A 19,117-nucleotide genomic window follows, 5' to 3' on the forward strand; every position below is an offset into this window, starting at 1 on the left:
TAAGCAGCAAGATGCAGGAGCCTAAGCCATGTTAAGATGCTAGAAATCAGCAAATCACAGAGCAGAGAACTCTGAGCTCTGAACTCTCTGTATCCATGACGACACACATGTCCATGACAAGTAAATTCTACATATCTCATTTGTAGGCACTTTCACAAATACAAGGTGAAAAAGTTAGCGAGCTACAAATTGAACAAAAGCAGGGACAGTTAAGATACAATGACAGTGCTGTCAGAACTCATACTTGACAAGAGTAATATATATTTCCTTTAATATTGACAATACATCATAAAGACAGACACATGGACACAGGTTCACTTTTGACAGAATGAGGGCACACAGGATCAGCAGACGATTCAAGTAGCAGCAAACCTTCACCGGAACAAAATAGTTACACCCATAGCTCGCAAACAAAAGTAGCCAGGGCATCCAGATGATAAAAACAGTTTCATGACCGACAAAGGTAAACAACGCTAGACTGAATTAAATTGAACTTAAACCTGACCTAAATAGTTTCATAACTGCACCTGAACTAAATTGTGAAGAAATCTAGATATTCAAACGCCTTTCTAGAATCTTATTCTTACGATATTGGAAATACTGCTGTTCCTCAAAGGTCATTGTGCTCAAATCCATAGCAATAATTTTGTCCTCTTCCAGCTCTCTTTCAAACTCAAATTTCTCTCTCTCCAACTTCATCTTTTCCACCTGCAGATCTCTCTCCAACTTGATCTTTTCCTCCCGCAGAGCAAAGGCCTTGTTGCATCTCTCTTCTTTCTTCAAATCTTTCAGAGCATCAGCATCTTTTATCTTTGCCGCAAGATAGTCCAATGCTTCGATGGTCGAACGTTGGCGTAGCTTCTTTTTCTCCTTCTTGGTTCCATCCGGTCTTTTTGAAGAATCTTGAGCCGGTGCTTCATTTGCACCGCTACTAGCATTTGTGGGTACGGGTACAAGTGATGACGGAGATGAGTTTTCCTTTGTCTTCTGTTTCTTGTTACTAGTTGTTTTTGGTCCTCCAATTTGCTTGCGTCTTTCCATCCACTTGGGCTGGTCCTTCAGAATTCTCCAGCAATGCATTAAGGCAAAATTCCTATGTTTCTTGTCTTCTGCCTTAAACAATGCACATGCTGCTGCAATATGTACATAGACATGAAAGCTTTTATTTGCAACAGGATCACATGAAAGACAACTATTTGTTTGCAAGGAATATATTTACCTTGTCATCAATTGAGCAACCACTCTGATTTCTATCCTCAATCCTGGTCACACATCCACAAAAAATATTGACATCATGTTGTATAGTGGACCATCGATTCATTAAAGAACCTTGTGTACGATCTGACTCGAATGACTTGTTAGTATGGAAATATTCATAGATTCTTGCCCAATAGGAGGTTTGTGATTGATCAGCTCCTCGAATAGGATCCATGCCCACATTTAGCCAAGCAGACACAAGAAGTCTGTCCTCATCATCTCTAAAATTTTTTGTTCTTCCCTGGGATCCTTTAGCTACTGCAGGACCATGATCTTGAGACTCTTGGACAGGCAAATTTATGAGGTCACTAAAATATGATCCTGAACCCATATCACTTGCCATAACAAGACCATAAACAATAAACAAGATCACATGATGGTGGGGAAAGCAACAACAAGGGAAATTCAGTACTAATAGGTTTCTGAATTATGAGGAATACAACAGCAAGGGAAATTCAGAACTCAATCACCCTATTCCTACCAGAGCCAAGGTAAAATAGGACAATCTAAACAGGAAAACCTAGTAAACAGGACAAAACCTAGTAAACCAGTGCCAAATCATGGACTGCTAGCCTGCTCTCTCAGAAAAAAAGGAATGCAAGAATATTTATGAGGCATCTAAAAAATGAGGAATGCTGAGATGCCAAAATGCCAAATCAAATATGTGTGGAGTCCCCATGATGTCATATTGGAATTACTTGTTACTAAACTAAATCTGAATAAAGTGTATACAGAATTTAGAGATAAATCGAGCAGCAGACAGGTCAACAACATACAGGAGATAAAATCACATATATACAATGCCAAGATAATCATGGTATAGCATACTATGATTGAAATGCTTGTACATAAAGATAATAAAACAACATGCATATAAAATTAAATAGCAGCATTAAATAGCCTTCGAAAAGTTTCAGCAACACAAGCATGGCAGTATCAGATTGTCAGTTCAAGATTCATAAATAACATATTAAACTAACTAGAAATCAGATAGCACATCGGGTCACAAAACTACAAACAAATTGCTTTGCCAAAGCTCGTCTAGGGATTTCTGGTAGTGACTCTGCAATCGTGGGAAAACCAATCACCCCTTTACTAGTAACAAAAGGTTTGCTCCTACTACTTCAGGAACAATGCGGCGGCCGCATTGACCTACTCCTACGACCAATCACCCCTTTCCTAATCTCAGAGAAGTCATGTTTATGTGGCTAGTACACAGAATAGCAACCAACATAATTCAATCACCCTATCCCTACCAGGTATTGCTACTCATCCATACCCCATCACAAATTCGTTAACCAAGAACATCAATAATTCCTAATCTCAGAGAACCATATGACCAGAAATTGATTACCAGTGTTCAAGTCGTCGGCGAACTCCGTTCCGTCATCGCGTATGGCCTCCTGATCCTCAAATCCTTGCGCGACCTGCTGCCCAGGGAATGACCATGCAGCAGCATCGAGGCGGAATACAGGTTCTCCAGTCACTAAGGCATGGGAACGCGGCGGCCAGGACATGGTGACGACAGCGGCACCGAGACAGGGGAACGAGGCGGCGCCGGTTTGTTCTACCTTGGCCGCGCGACTGCAGCAGACGAGGGCAGGGGGATACGGCGCAGGTTGGGATGGCGGCGGCAGAAGAGGATACGGCACCCCGCAGGGCAGGGGAGGCGCCGGCAGAAGAGGGCACGCGAGTGGTTGCGCCGGTAGAAGAGGTGCCGCAGGCTGGGAAGGCACTGGCGGATGCGCGAGTGCTGATGAAGAAGGGGCGGCCAAATACGCACGGGAAGAAGCGCTGCGCGCGTGGAATCGAGCAACCGGCGCGGGAGCAGCCCAAATCCATGCGGGAGCGGAGGTCAATGCGCGGGAGGCGGGGGATGCCGAGCGCCCAGCGCTGGCCAAAGATGCAAAGCGGAGGTCCAGCGATACAAAACTCGGATACAAAAGGACATCGATACAAGATCTGTTGGATGGGGGTTTTTGGACTTCTTTTTGTTTATTTAGCTATATCATCTAATATACAAGAGCTCTTGGAGATGCTCTTAGGTTACCGGGAAACGTGCGACTTCACCTGGGGCCCCTCATGCAATGCGTGGGTAGGAGTATACTGATCGATCGGAAACATGCATGCTATCGACGTAGACGATCGCCTTCGTGCATGCACACACACCCCTTTTGGGCGCATGCATGGAACTTTATCCCTATGAACGTTTTACAGTAGTGCATACTGATCATGCATGTTGAGATCGAAAAAATCAGGACAAAGATCAATATGTGCTTTGGTCTCAACATACATCGTGCGTCCTACTCAGAAAATGGGCACATATACTAACAGGGGCGTAGACAGGGGGCAGGGGCCTGGCCCCCCTATGGTCCCCAAATTTTCATTGAACATTTGAATTTTGATTAAATTTTTCTATAGATTAACATGGTTGGCACTTCCTAATAATGAAAAAACAAATTCCTGGCTCCTCCCCTTATACTAAGTCAAAGAGTCAACCCTAATCATCAGAGTAGCTATCTACCGAAATTAAAGGAGGAGGCAGGGTCCGACAAATGTTACATGAGTACATCGCCGAATGCACAATATCACCTCGCGGATCGTCCTTTAATTCTCCCCCGACGTTGACAGGAGCAAAAGATCAAAAGTTGAAAGCCCCAAGACGCGATCCTCGTAGAGATTGGAAGAGTGGGTATCCAAAATCCAAAACCTACGAAAAACTAACTGGTTTAACACTACTTTTTTTTTTGGCAAGTGTGTTCTTAATTACCATCGAACCCTAAACACATAAATACCCTCTGGGCCTGCCCCTGGTGTTCGACCGCACCTGGCCAACTATTCTTACTAAGGCCGTGTTTAGTTCGTGAAAAATTTGGATTTTGATACTGTAGCAAATTTCATTATTATTTAACAACTAATGTCCAATCATGGACTAATTAGGTTTAAAAGATTCATCTCGTATAAAATAGTTATACTGTGTAATTAGTTATTTTTTCAATTACATTTAATGTTCCATGCATGCGTCCAAAGATTCGATGTGACGTGTACTGTAGAAATTTTTTGGGAACTAAACATGGCCTAAATTCTTACAAAAATCAGAAATATCCGGCCATTAATCGTAATCATAATAGTCACTGTCTGTTATCTTTTCTAATAAATTATACATCCCTGCCATTATGAATAGACTAAAGTAATCCCCTAAACATGTATCTAAATTACCCACCTCTGCCATGATAGATAAAAAAATCCAAAGTAACCCACTAATCTTCGTGTAAATACCCACCTATGTCATTAATGCAAATAACCTCAAAATTTGCATATAAGTTATCTACTTATGACATTATTAAAGTAGTTATATATAAGTATCATTAAAGATGTGCTGAAAATTTATCATCTAATAGTTATGTTTAAAAATATCATCTGATAGTTGTCTAAAAAGTAATATATATACTATATGTAGCTTTCTAAAAGTAGAGAATCGTAGAGAGAGAAGCTTACCCCAGAGAGGAAAATCACCCGCTGTCCGAGATCGAGCGCTGGTACCTCTCCTGAGTCCTGACGAAGTGACGACCGCTGATTAGCTGAGCCCGATGCATGGCACGCCGCCAGCGTGGATCTATTCGTCTGGGGCTCCATCTGTCGAGTGTGTTGGTATATATACACAGTCCAGCTGGCTGCTACTCCGTATGATCCTAGGACTACGGGGTAGCGGGGGCCGTCGGCGCCGACCGCTGGCCGACCAACCTGGAGCTGGTGGTGTACGACGCGTGAGGCTACTACCTGGCCGGCGATCTACGGCCACTCGTAACAGCTAGCCGCAACATTGTACACTCTACTCCCGTGACACGTGTGTCGCGCAAAGTACACCGGTCACGGGTGAGCGCGCGAGCGCTGCAGAGCCTCCTCCAGGTAGTTCTACCTTGTTGGTGTGGTACGCCGGCCCTGATCGACTTATTGGGCAGGCAGTGGCACAGGGACCTCACCTCACCGTCACCGTGATCGATTTCTTCGGCATCATCACATCAGGTTGCCACGTGTCAACAGATGATCGGCCGATCCGATCCCTCAGGCATCAGGCGATCGAGCCGAGCATGCATGCTGGTTGTTTAATTTAATTTATTTATTCTCCACAAAGACGGTTGCCGCGCGCGCGCCTGCAGCCTGCCGGAGGTCAGGTCGGCTTCATCCCCGCAGCGACCTGGCGGGGGAGGAGGACGAGACGACCGGTGGCCGGTGGTGATCGCGCAGCGAGCCGGCGACGTGGACGGCACGAGCCCGACCAGCGGGGTCGGGATCGGAGAAGAACACGGCCACATGGGCTTGCCATATATAGCACGCGCCTGACCTCGACCCCTGCCGGTCCGGCCGTTTCTAGGCCTGACCTCCGCGCGAGGGTAATGATCAAGACCGGGCAGGTGGCGCGGCGCTTCCTGCGAAAGCGACGCCCCGGCCGCCTTCGCGTTAGTTTCTGCTTCCGGGAGGATCGGAGAGGAGATCTAGCCCGCGCCGGCCGGTCGATCCGTCGCCGCGTGGCGCGCCATGCGAACGGCGGGCCGGGCGGGGGCATTTAGCAGACCACCGGACACCGGTCAGCGCTCGCTCCGATCCGGTTGATGAGGAGATCAGCCATCGGGCGCGCTGTAGCAGCGCCCACCTGTGCGGTGCGCAGCAACGGCAACGTCGACAACTCTTGTGCTCGATCCGGTCTCGAGGCCCGGCGGCGGTTGCCCCGTCGCCCGTCGGTCTGCCGCGTCAACGTCGCGCGCCAGCGCCGGCGGGCCGGGCTGCCCACGGAACGGACGGTGACCGTATCCATGTATGTATGCCACACGCGTCCAGTGTCGACGTGGACGTACTGATGCTCATACATTTTTAAATTATGGAAAAAAATTCCGGCCTTGATCATTCACTACAGCCAAAAAACATACAAGAGTTTTTAGACTCTAAACCTCAAATGATGCATAAAACAAAAGCTACAAAACAAAGAAAGAAACCTAAAAGACTAAGCATGAAACTTCTTCGTTCCGCTTCAATCTGGCAATTTATTCACATGTACCAAACCATCACATCACTCGCCTGCTTAGAAGCTTGATATCCAAATGGTCTGTTGCTTGCCCTTTCACATAAACCTCCGTCTGGCGTAAGGGTGGGAGGATATGTCAGCATCGCCTCCAGCGAAAGAATGGCATCGGACGATGTCACCAATGCTGACGCCAGTGCTACGCCAAACAAAAATTTTCTCGAACGGTTTCCTATATCATCCGATACTGTAAGGAACATGGCCCCATTTAGGCCACTGTTTGTGATTTTGGTGATTGAGTGACAACATAATCAATGGGACTAATAAGTTTGTGAGATCACACTTGTAGGAGTTATTATGTCCCATGGATATAATTCAATACGTCTAATTCATCATCAAGACGCATGTCCAATCTATCGTCGAGACGCCAAGTCAAATCCACCATCAAGATGACTGGTCCAATCAGTCGTAAAGATGTCAAAGCATAGTAAAAATCCAGAGACAATATATTTCAAGCATCCAAATGATCCCCGCGACAAATTGGACGAAACAGTGCAGGATTAGTTGCACCGGTTTAACCGACGCCCTACCATCGGTGCATCCGATGGTTGCCGGATACACTGACGCCCTATGCATCGGTGCAATTGGGTGTACCAACTGAGTCAAGTAAGGAAAACTCAGTAGCACCGATTTAACCGACGGGTCAGAGACAAGCATCAGTGCATTCAACATACTATTGTTCAGAGATGATGTCAAACGCTCAGGAGCCAAGTCTTTAGCACCAGTTGAACCGACGGTGCATCAGAGCATAGCATCAGTGTAATGACATCAGCAAGAAGAGAAGAGTGCAATGGCTACATGAAGATCAAGTGTCACCGGTTTAACCGACACCCAATCATCGGTTAAACCGATGGATCAGCAGGCGAGTCAGGAAGTCCAACGGCTAGTTCAGATGCTGTGAGTGACCGGTTGAACCGACGCTACCCCATGCAGAGGCATCGGTTCAACCGATGGTTTGCTGATTTCAGCTATCCGTTGGAGCAACGGCTCCAAGACTTGGTGGCCTATATATACGCCTCACCCCGGCTATTTTGTTGTTGCTGGAGACTAGAGAGACCTCATACACATTGAAGAACACCTCCAAGCCAACCCAAGTGCATATTGATCAAATCCTTAGGTTTAACACTAGCTTTGTGAGTGTGAGTGCTAGATTAGCTCTTGAGTAAGTGAGTAAGCAAGGTTGAGATCCTTGTGCTACGGTTCTTGAGTGAACCAACCATTGTATCTCGGTGTGCCGTCCCCTTGGAGCATTGGTGGCTCGCCGGCACATCAACGACCCTCTGGCTTGGTGTGGAGCGGCGTCGACAACATTGTGCGGGGGACGGATACCCCTCCTTCGTGGGCAAGCTCCCTTAGTGTAAAGCGGGATCAAGGTGACCGTGATTGTGTTCATGGAAGAGACTTGATTGCCGGGAAGCGATACTCTTCGTGAGTGCTTCAACAACGTGGACGTAGGGGTGCCTTTGTCGCAAACCGAACCACAGGATATATCCTTGTGTCGAGAGTTTGCTTTCTCTCATCCCTCTCTTTTAGCTTCCGTATTTCATATTGCAACTTGTGTGCCTTTACTTTCTTAGTGTAGTATCTTGCTAGGATTGGCTATAGGTTGCAAAACTTTTTTGGGATGAGGGTTTCACACTAGAAGAACCATAGTTGCACATCTAAATAGATTGTTTTAGTTTAAATATTTTTGCAAACTAGTTGGAGCCATAGGTTAAGGTTTTCGAGTGCCTAATTCACCCCCTCCCCCTCTTAGACTAGAGCACCCGATCACTTTCAGATACTCACGGACCTGCAAATAGGATAGCACGTTGACAAAGCCTCCAACGAAAAAAAACACCGCAACAAGCAGCACCATTGCCGCCCGGCATGACGCAGGCTAAGATTTCTCCCTGTGCCCACCGAGCCAAGTCCGCCCGCCAGCACAAGAAGGTCGGCCACCGAAGAGGCCGCCTCCCTGGATACAAGGAGCCGCCCACTAGCAGCCCAACCGTGCACCGCCCGCCGGCCACCATGAGCACCCATCCACGCACTGCGATGGACGCCGCAGACCAACATGAGACCACCCAGCAGTTGGACCGGCGCACCTGCTCCACGATCATGCGCACGCCGGCGACGACCGTGGGGGAAGCCGCCGCCATAGTACCGAGCAGATCTGGGTCTGGGGGTGCCAGATCCAGCCGCCGGCCACCACAGACGGTCACACAAGGGGTGGGGAGCTACCGCCGCTGCGCCTAGTAGATCCAGCCCCGTGACTACCGAATTCGGCCCCGGGCCGCCGGATCTACTTCCCCGCTCCGCGGCCTTGCTAGCTTAACCGCGCCGCTCATCATTCACCAACGACACTCTGATTTCGGAAGCTGGAACCGTCCGTAATCTTTCTCACACTCAATCTATTAAAGCTTCTTAAAGGTACTCCATCCGACCCGTTAAAAAAAGTCTTCAGAAATTTCATACACACTAGTATATGTTAGCAAGAAGGTAAAATAATACCCACACTGCCCAATGTATTGGAGGTATATATAGTTCCCATAAAAGGCATGTTCTCGCTTGGGGGTAATCGCATACAGTACACCGTCAGGAAAGGCTAAAAACCGTCAGGAAAGGCTGAAATACCGTCAGGTATGAAATTCCTGACGGCCCACCATCAGGAATTGGCCGACAGGACCCCGCTATCAGGAAAGATTGGCTTCTCCCGTCGGTTGACCGACAGGAATCCTTTCCCGTCGGCAGTTCCTGTCGGCCATCCCAAGGATGCCCTCCTGAAGATCTATGCCTGATGGCAAACCGTTAGGAATCCAGCTAAAAGAGCTAAAAAAATATATATTTACACATACAGATCTGCATCTATGATTACAATTTTTAAACCAGCTAAAAAAGATAAGAAAATAATATACACACACGCAGGCACATCCATGATTACAACAAATCCAATTTGTAGGATAGTTTCATATACATATCATTCACAATTTGTACATACAGATCACATTGTCATCCATCAAGTTATTGACATAAAATAACTAATGCACTAAATATACATCTTTTCAAATCTAAAGAGAACTTAAAATGACAGATATAACTCCAACTGAAACAAAAGGTAACTGAAGTTCACATCGAAGTTGAACTGTAGTAATATAAAGGATGGCAGTTCATGCTAACTCTATTTCGCTGTATTTTTGTACCTGACCAAGAACCAAATTAATTCAATCAAATGGCAGCCATGTTGAAGTTGTCAAAACTGAAAAGGACTAGTAATGATAGGACTAGCAATTCATCTTGCTGCCTACATCTAGTTCTGACCTAAAAAGACATTTCAACTTAAGGCAGATAATGCATGTTACAAACTGAAATTCAGTATCATATAGGTGGCAAAAGGACATGAGTTCATTCTAGTTCATCTTGCAAGCATGTCTAGGTGAGTTATTGTGATATCTTTGTTTTCCTCATTTTTAGAAGATATACTTTCCTGAAGTTGCTGCTATATGACATGAGAATGCATGAAAAAAGTCATGTCATTGTTTTGATAAGAAAACTAACCTTCCTTAGTTTAGGTGCAGCTTCTCAAGCTCCTTGGCTCTAGCTTTCGCTTTCTCACATCTTTCTGCAAGCCACAACCAATGATATACAATCAAAACATGAAAAATAACAGTAATTCACTTAAACAATTAGCAGTGTGCACATTGAAGTCTGGATGAACAAAGCCAGGGCTGACTACCTGTGAACCAGGCCTGTTTATTGGCATCAAACCAGCTAGCAGCTAGTGAAATTAACTGTGGCAATAATCAACTTTGCAGCAACACAGAAGGGGAAAAATTAAAGAAACAAAATAACTAAGTCGAGGGGCTCGGAGTTTGAGATGAACATATTAAACAAAAACTAAACTAACTGATCACTTATTACAAGTCAATGGCTACACATGACTTCATAACAAAAGATCGATGATCTTTATCTATCGACTAATTACAAGTCATCCCAGCGCATCACACTAGTAGTCAAAATAAAGCAATGGAAATATCTCTTCTGGTTTCACAATCCTCTTTGGCTCCGCATATTTGTGCTTTCCCAAAGTTTTCTACAGAATAGGATGATGGAAGAGTTTCGCCAATGTCCAAGGTACTATCAGATAGCAGCCTGCTAGTCATTACACAACTAATAGTGATCAATTTCCTTCTACCTTCGTGCAAATTTTAAAATGAATTCCTTCTATTTCCATAATCATATAATTATATTCATAATGCCAACAGTTACACTCCAACTATAAAAAGAAGTTTCAATTTCATTTTAAGTGCTAGCTAAACATGGTAGCCAAGGTCAATATCATCCAACAATTACCACAGCAAGACATTTACCTAGGAACAAGTAAGGAAAGGTCACAATGCAAAATAAATAACTTGTGAATGCCTGCACTCTGAATCCAACTAAATTATTAGCAAAAATATCAAATACAACTAAATCAAGGAATGAATCTAGAATGGAAAATGCAGATAACGCAAGGAAACTAAGCAAATACCTGCACCAGAGAGGTCGGCCTTGAAGCCCTCAGCGTGGAAGCAGGGGGCTTGGTGTCATTGTGCCGGTGTGGGGAAGGCTTGGGGTCAGAGAGCTGCAGTGCCGGCCTGAGGTCCGGGAGGAGTACACCGGCCCGAGGTCGGGGAGGAGCAGCGCCGGCCTAAGCTCAGGGAGGAGTGCGCCAGCCCAAGGTTGGGGAGGAGCAGCACTGGCCCGATGTCGGGAGGAGGATGTGGCGGCGTCAGGGTAGATCCACCTAATACCGAGGCCGGAGAAGGAGGCTCCGGTGTGGATCCGGCCGGCAAGCATGGCGCCGGTGCGGAGGCACCGCCTAGGGTTAGGGTCGGGAGGAGCTCGAGGGAGGTGGAGGCAGAGGAGCTCGAGGGAGGCGGCATGGGCCTGGATGTAGGCGGCGGCGGCGCGGAGAGGATCTCGTGGGCGTGTGGAGGTAGAAGCAGGTAGGCGGAGGCGGAGGAGCGCGAGCGGCGATGGCGGCGGCGGTCTGGTTCTGAGAAGCAGGGTGGAGCGGAGAGGACAAGGGTGCGGCGGCCCTTCGTTTTTTCTCTGGCTGGGCGATTTGGTACGGGGCTGCGGACTCTACCGATTGGGCTCCTGACGGTCGGCCTATACCGTCAGGACTCTTCGTGTTTCCGGTAGTGATTGTGCTGAAGACTTCATCTCAAAGTAGATCGATCTGCACATGAATAATGGCTGCGAGGCCCAGCAACACGGGTAGTACTGCAAGCTACTACTAGCTTAATAATTATTACAACATGCAGGAGAGATGATGCGACTGTCATGTCCCAGACTCCCTGCAAATTAAAGCGCGCGCGGACGAGTGGCTCAGCAGGCGGGTATCGATTCTCTCGCGACGCGAGAGTGACCACCAAAAAGCTACTCCGATCCAGCTCACAGCTCAGGGGTGGTCGGAGGAGCTCCCGCGAATCGCGCGCTCGTCTCCATGTCGATCGCTGTCCGATTCCCCCCTCCGCCGGCGGCCGCCCCGCCGCCCGCCGCCTCCGTCCCTTCCACGCGCTAGCGACGACGCGCTCTGGCAGGACCAGCAGGCAGCCCCTGCCGGATGACTGACTGGTCCCGATAAGCACCAGTACTGGACCAGCCAATGCAATGCAAGGCCACCCAGGCGTGGAGCCGATCGAGCCACGACACAAATTGCCTCGCGCGCGCGTCGGTCGCCGCCGCTCTCGAGTCCTATATATCCCATATATGATGATGGCGTACGTGCGCCCCTGATTGCTGCACTCACACGGAGCAGAAATATATTAATTTAACCACCCTACGTATGAGGTGTGTATGTATGTACTCCCTCCGTCTTAAAATATAGGTCATTCTAAGATTTTTTCAACAGATTATGGAGATCTACTCCTAATTATTAAGTATTGGAACTCTATTTGGTTAACTGAATATGTGATAATTAATGTAGCATGTTCTTTCCCATGCACTTCCCCCACATGCACCTCCTCCTATATGGGGCATGCATGTTTTTCTATTGAAAAAGATCAAAAAATGATGCACAATTAAGATGATTTGATCCATTCTCAGTTTAGAATGTCTTACATTTAAGTATAAAATTTGAACTCTGAAATGCCCTACATTTCAAGACGGAGGGAGTATGTATGTATGTATGTATGTATGTATGTATGTATGTATGTATGTATGTATGTATGTATGTATGTATGTATGTATGTATGTATGTATGTATGTATGTATGTATGTATGTATGTATGTATGTATATATGTATGTATGTATGTATGGGACAGGAAGATATTACCCATGTATGCTTGCATTATGTTTGTTTGAAAATGGTTTTGTCAAAACTAAAGGAGAAGACAATAAAAAGCTTAAAAAATGGGTGGCCACTTGACAAAAATTGCTAAGGTTAAACTAATAATCAAAGCCTTCTTTATTATTTGGATCTCATATAGATTATAAGATAGAATCTAGCTAGATATAGATAGCTTCTATAGAACATTTCATAGGGCATGTTTGGATTCCAGGGATTATTTCTAGCACACCCTCTTTAGCCCAAAATAGCCCAAACTTCCCAAACATGAGGGCTAGTTCTCGGCTATTTGCAAATAGCCCACCTCAAAAAACTATCACACCCAAGCGGTGATTATTTGGACTATTTTAGGCGGGCTCCACTGATTCTCTCACACTTTCTTTTGAAAAAGTGGCAATCAAATGATTGGAAAAGTACGTACTTTATGAGCCAAATAGCACTTGGATCCAAATATGTGAAGGACTATTTGCTTGGACTAAATAGCTCTAGCCCAAATAGCCAAGAGCTAGTTCTCCAAACACGCCCATAAGAGTAGATTATATGTTTTTGGAGGGTCACACTTAAAACAACAGTTGGAGAAAGATTACATTGTACCCACTTGTGTAAAATAACAGTTGCAGAATTGAAAGATTGCAACATCGTACGTACAGTACTGTGTCATAATAATATACTAGCGAGGTGTCCCGCGCAAATAGCGTGGGTAGGTAGGTTTTTTATCCTACTCACTTTGTTTCAAAAATAGCAATGCCTACGTTACTAAATTAGTTTCACCATAAATTATGCAATGATAGTATATGTATTATTATCATGAAAATTATCATATTTTTATACAAATTTGGTAAAATTAGAGATGTTTGACTTAGAACAAAACTAAAGTGACCAATAATTTGAAAAACATAAGGAGTAAATTTTGTAATTTACAAAAAAGGAGTAACTTTTGTACTTTATTAAAAAGGAAATTTATGCGAATAGTTTTGTTTGCCATGTCATTGTAAATTTTTACTCATGATATCCTAGACGACGACACCATCTATATTTTTTCATCGTCCAATTATATGACATATTTTTAGAATACCTCATTTAAAATATATTTTTGTTATGTATTAAAAGTAATATGAAGCTTTTACCATTTAAAAGGAATACATATTCCTTTTTTATTGGACTGGTATTGTACATTTTTGTTGAAATATTTTAGTTATGGTGGCAAATTATCCTTAGTTTTTTTGTTAAGAGACAGATCTAGGTGAATGGATCAATGTATACGCCAAAAAATCATTAAAATTTATTTTTGAAGTTTGAATCCAAACCTTAACATGTAGTAGATGAATCCTATTTAATTTTGATCATATTCAAATCTATCTTGTCTCCAATTGCTGGTGCTCTATATATCCTTTTTCTTCAAGTTGTTGCATCTTTTCTATAGCCAATATGCCAGCGGTCAACAAATTTATTGTTGTGCAAGCAATGTATAGTCATCTCCTTTGTGCTTGTTCATTTTTCAACTTTAATTCCTAAGGAGCTTCCTATTCCCCTTTCTCTGCTACAGCCCAGAGAGAGGCGAAAAGGCGATTTCCTTGGTCCGCTGCCGATTTCACCGGCTCCCCGCCTCTGATGGCCGCTTCGGGCTCCAGCAATGGAGGAAGTGGGGATCCAGTGAATTGATGTGTGGGTCCACTTGTATAGCTACTACCTAGGCTTTAGGATTTAGCTCCCTTCTCCGTGGTCTCTCTTTGGTGTCGGGTGGACCTCTTGGCCCTGTGCTTCGTCTTTGGGTGAGCTCGTCATCCATGGCATGCTAGATGGGCTACGAAGTGGCAAATAAAGTGCTTCGGGGCCTTCCCCGATGTTGATAGCGGCGGATCCGGCGTTGGCTTTGGCGAGGCAGCTGTGAAGCTTTTGGTCCTCTATGCGCTTTCGGCGGGGTAGGGCTCACCCTGGTAGGTTAGTTTGCTCCATTCTTCTGAAAGATGAGGGCTTGGATTTCCCTTCTATGGGGCTCTTGTCTTGGTTGATGCTTGATGTGGAAGTTATGGACTTCTTCTAGGTTGTCGATTTGTTCAGCGTCGCCAGTTTCATTCTCTTCCAAGGTCAAGACGATGACGACCGATGCTTACCAGAGGAGAGATATCTTGCGGCTACAAATTGTTGAAGGTCTCCTCGGGCATCTTTGTTGAGCTTCTCTCCTACCCATCGTGCTTCTTCTTCGACTCCAGCGGAACTGGAAGTGGTGTGGTGACTTGGAGCTTTGTGTCAAGATCCAAGGACCTTAGCTTCAAATTTGTTGTTTATCAAGGTCTTGTACGCAAATTGTCACCTCTGGAGGATGGATGCTATGGACTTGGCTGCAATTTGTACTTCCTATAGGGTGTTGTCAATAAGAGCCTGGCTCTTTTAATTAATGGGATCCAGCCAGCTCCTCGAAAAAAAACTTTAATTCCTAAGGAGTTCCGCCCCGCTACAACGCAGTAATTGAGGATGCGTCCCTGTTGTCCACAGCAAGATATTGGCATTTTTGCTGCTTCTCGTTGCTACTTGCCTATAGTGATGACCATGCCTCAGTGGAACCAAAATGTTAGGGCAGTACCCGATCTAGTAACATGGTTGCACAACTGAATTGTTATTGTCGTAGCCCAAATCTACGTGCACTGGCTATTGTTGCGCTCTCCATGTAGAGCACTCTTCCCAGCGACGGTAGACCAGTTGGTCTGTCGTGCGCCTGGCACCCCCCATCCCAGGTTTGACCTCTGTCGGGGCGAATTTATTAGTCGGGGGTGGCATAGTTTACTGTGTTGAAAAAAAATTCCCTGATCCGTCCCACTTCAAAGCACAAGTATAAGGCTGGTCCCATCTCACAAGAGCTCCGGTGCCGCTGTGTACGGGTGGGGTGGGGGTTCTGGAGTTTTCTTAACATGTGTGAGGGAATCTTCTTCCTGCAACACAATACTATGGGGGCGGTCTTGCTCCCCACAGGTCGAGGTTTTTTCCATGTAGAGCACTCTCTCGTCTCTTTCTAGATAAAAAACACTTCTTAACATGCATAGCTCCTCAAGTACCTATACATCTTTTTACGTCACAAAATCAAGAGTCCAAATCTAATAGGAAATACCAAATTTTTATCCAATAGATTTTTATATCATATATGAATTCTCTAGAATAATATGGACCGTTAGATCTTCATAAAATCCAACGGTGTAGCTCTTCTCTTTTTTCTGATTAACGTCGTAATTTCTAGACCCTCTCGGCGAACTTGGTGGCTTCTTTTAATACTATTGTATTAAGATAATAGATTCATTATATATTTCTGCAAAGGCATGTTTTAGGATTACCTACGAAAAGATGGAGTCCTAGTACCTATACATCTTTTTACGTCACAAAAGCAAGAGTCTAAATCTAATAGGAAATACCAAATTTTTATCCAATAGATTTTTATATCATATATGAATTCTCTAGAATAATATGGACCATTGGATCTTCATAAAATCCAACGGTGTAGCTCTTCTCTTTTTTTATTAACGTTGTAATTTATAGACTTTTTCGGCGAATATGGTGGTTTTTTTTAACACTATTATATTAAAATAATAGATAAATATGTTGTGGCTGGACCCTTGTGAGAGAGATAGTACGTACTACTTTTTTTAACCATAAGTACATACTACTTCTAAGTGGGTAATTAACTCCATCTCATGAGCATACAAATCGATCTGAAGAGAGGAACAGCACACCTGCATTGGTGGTGGCGCACAGGACGGAGTACTACCTACTATCGGGCGGCGTGGCAGGGGCACGATTCCCACCACGATACAGTTCCAGTTTATAGGCTCCTACGCATGAACCATCGATTGTAGTTAAGGTGCGCAGATCTGCATCGTTAAGCATTAAAGCACCTTGTCTGAAACATGTCTCGATCGGCAACCACTCGAGCATGCAGGCAGCATTCGCACCCGTTTCTTGCTGCAGCTGGTTACCAATACTTGCACATACGTACTGCTCCAGAGTGCGTGCGTGTCAATCTAGTGGTGGGCGAGCTTATGTGCAGGGGGAGAAAAAAAAACTGCTATACCAGATAGGGCCAGACCTCAATGAAATCTTTTTCTTTATTTGCTTTAATTCTGTGAGACTGTGGGACTCTGTGTTGTATTCAGCAACCAGCATGCCTGATTCTGCTCGTGCAGGTTAAAAGAATTAGGTCTTCATGATAACCTCTTCTGCGTCCTCATCGAAATCGCGGATAGCTTCTGCTGACTTGTCACTCAATCAGTCAGCAGTGTTTTTCTCTCACACCGAATCACCAACCATCAACCAGTCAGTAATATTTTTCTTTCACAATAAATCTTAACACCAGCCACCAGCCACAACCAGTAGAACATAAGAGCAACATAAGCTTCAAAATGCAAATCGCAGAAACTATGGAGTCCATGCAAGCTTATTGCTGTTCTGTCCTAACTTCAATAATAAAGAAATCTATGGTATCATGGATGTGTTTAGTTCAACCCCGTAAACGCAAAAAAACCGTAAATACATTAAAGTGAAAAGGAATCTTGCTAATTTGAAGTACTAAATGATGCCTATTTATAAATTTTTTTGCATGGATGAGCTGTAAATTGCGAGATGAATCTAATGAGCCTACTTAATCCATGATTTGCAACAGTGATGCTACAGTACCATGATTAATCATGAATTAATTAGCATCATTAGATTCGTCTCGCGATTTACAACTCATCTGTGCAAAAAGTTTTGTAAATAAACTTCATTTAGTACTTCAAATTAGAAAGATTCGAAACACAAATTTTTTTTTGCGTTTACACCCTACCAAACTAAACACGGCCATATCAAGTGAACAATCGGTCACTGTGCGTGTCCGTACATTAGTACGGATCAAAGGGCCCATATGTTTCCTGCAAAGATGCTCAGCATGTCAGGTCATCACGGAATGGATTGAATGGTCCATCTACTTTGTAATTAATCTCGGAGGAAATAATTAAGGGTGTGTTTAGTTCGCGAAAAGTTTGCGAAAAAGTTGCTGTATCACATTTCGATTTTATTTGGCAACTATTATCCAACTATGGAGTAATTAGTCTTAAAAGATTCGTCTCGTCGTTTACAACCAAACTGTGCAATTAATTATATTTTTTTAACTACATTTAATATTCCATACATATATCGTAAGATTCAATGTGATGTGCATCAATGAAAAATTTTAGAAAATTTTCGCGGAACTAAACACAGCCTAAATGGCAGGAGACGAAACAGCATTCCTCCGATCCGATTATGTCCGATGCTACACCCGTGTGTGCAGTAGACCTGTCTTTCATGATGGTGATATGCAGAGGACATTCATTACGTTGATGTGCTTTGTTCTGACCTGACGTATTTTTTGCTGGTTTGATATTTCGGCTGGGTACTAGATATATAGTTAACATTGTGGAAAGTAAGCAATTTGTAATTTTTTTTATCTGTGGCAACCTAGGATTTCATGCCAGACCTGCACAAATTTTTCCTGCCCATTCCTGACTTGGGACAAAAAAAAAAGCATGGTCCAAAGAGAGCTGAGCCGGGGGCAATAAGCGCTGTTTTTATTTACATTATCATGTACACCACCAGGGTGACCCATTGGCAGCTACTGTTTTAAAGGTCCAAAATCAACTTGTGAGCTTGTAGATATGAAATTCTAGAAAGGCTTCAGGCCCAATATAGCTCTAGCAGTTGTTTTTATGCACAAGTATATATCTATATTGAAAATAAGAAAAAATTACTCCACTTCAAGCATGAATAATTTACATCAAAATCTATTTATCAGTAGAAACTTGGATTAAAAGACCCAAAAGGTGAAGCTAAATTCATTCTTCGTGCCTAACAGATTAGATATAGAAATTAGAGATACAATAATAAAATTAATTTGTATGAAGATCAATTTATATAAATTTCGAGAAACTAAAATCTAAAGAAAATTGTGAATATGTATGAAATCCTTTTAATATTGTTCTTAGAAGAAAAAAAAGATGTACATTGAAGATACTCGCTCGGTGGGATAATTTGTTTTAGACTGAAAGCACACGTCAAATATACATTAGAACATGATTGAATACAAGCAAGGAGTTTGTTAGTTTCTACTTTGTTATAAAACTAGCACATTATCCCAATAATTCTAGTATTATCATTAGAAATTACAAAAATCATCTAGCTTTTGCAAATGCACGGTTTGAAGATTAGTGATGAAAATTCAGATTAAATGGTGTAAGAAAATAGGAAAAAGTGAACAGCGAGGATATTTTTTCATAATAATAAGTTTTATTACTAGCCTAGTTCGGAGAAAGAAAAAGTTATCAGATGGTTCCTGGAACTGTACGGTCGTACAGCTATTTCTTTCCTTCAGAAACCACTCGATCAACAGCGATCATTTTCCCCTCCCTGTGCATTATTGGACCTTTAATTTCTGTCCCATGAGCTATGACTATCCAGCTACTGT

At 43.9% G+C, this 19,117-nt stretch overlaps 1 protein-coding gene and 1 long non-coding RNA gene across 2 annotated transcripts; both read right to left on the reverse strand.

Moving 5' to 3' along the window:
- Nucleotides 1-293: 293 nt before the first annotated feature.
- Nucleotides 294-4,208, reverse strand: LOC120648366 (glutathione S-transferase T3-like). The gene is made up of 2 exons (XM_039925129.1): nt 1,220-4,208; nt 294-1,140 (listed from the first exon to the last, which is right to left on the reverse strand). Exons 1-2 carry the CDS (start codon nt 1,598-1,600, stop codon nt 550-552), a joined length of 972 nt encoding a protein of 323 aa, XP_039781063.1. The 5' UTR covers nt 1,601-4,208; the 3' UTR covers nt 294-549.
- Nucleotides 4,209-9,144: 4,936 nt separating this feature from the next.
- On the reverse strand, nt 9,145-11,455 carry LOC120648367. Its single transcript, XR_005664932.1, has 3 exons — nt 10,848-11,455; nt 9,875-9,938; nt 9,145-9,519 (listed from the first exon to the last, which is right to left on the reverse strand). It is a non-coding gene; the product is annotated as an uncharacterized LOC120648367 (long non-coding RNA).
- Nucleotides 11,456-19,117: the final 7,662 nt, after the last annotated feature.

This window comes from Panicum virgatum, chromosome 9K (genome assembly GCF_016808335.1).
Source record: "Panicum virgatum strain AP13 chromosome 9K, P.virgatum_v5, whole genome shotgun sequence".
NCBI lineage: Eukaryota > Viridiplantae > Streptophyta > Magnoliopsida > Poales > Poaceae > Panicum > Panicum virgatum.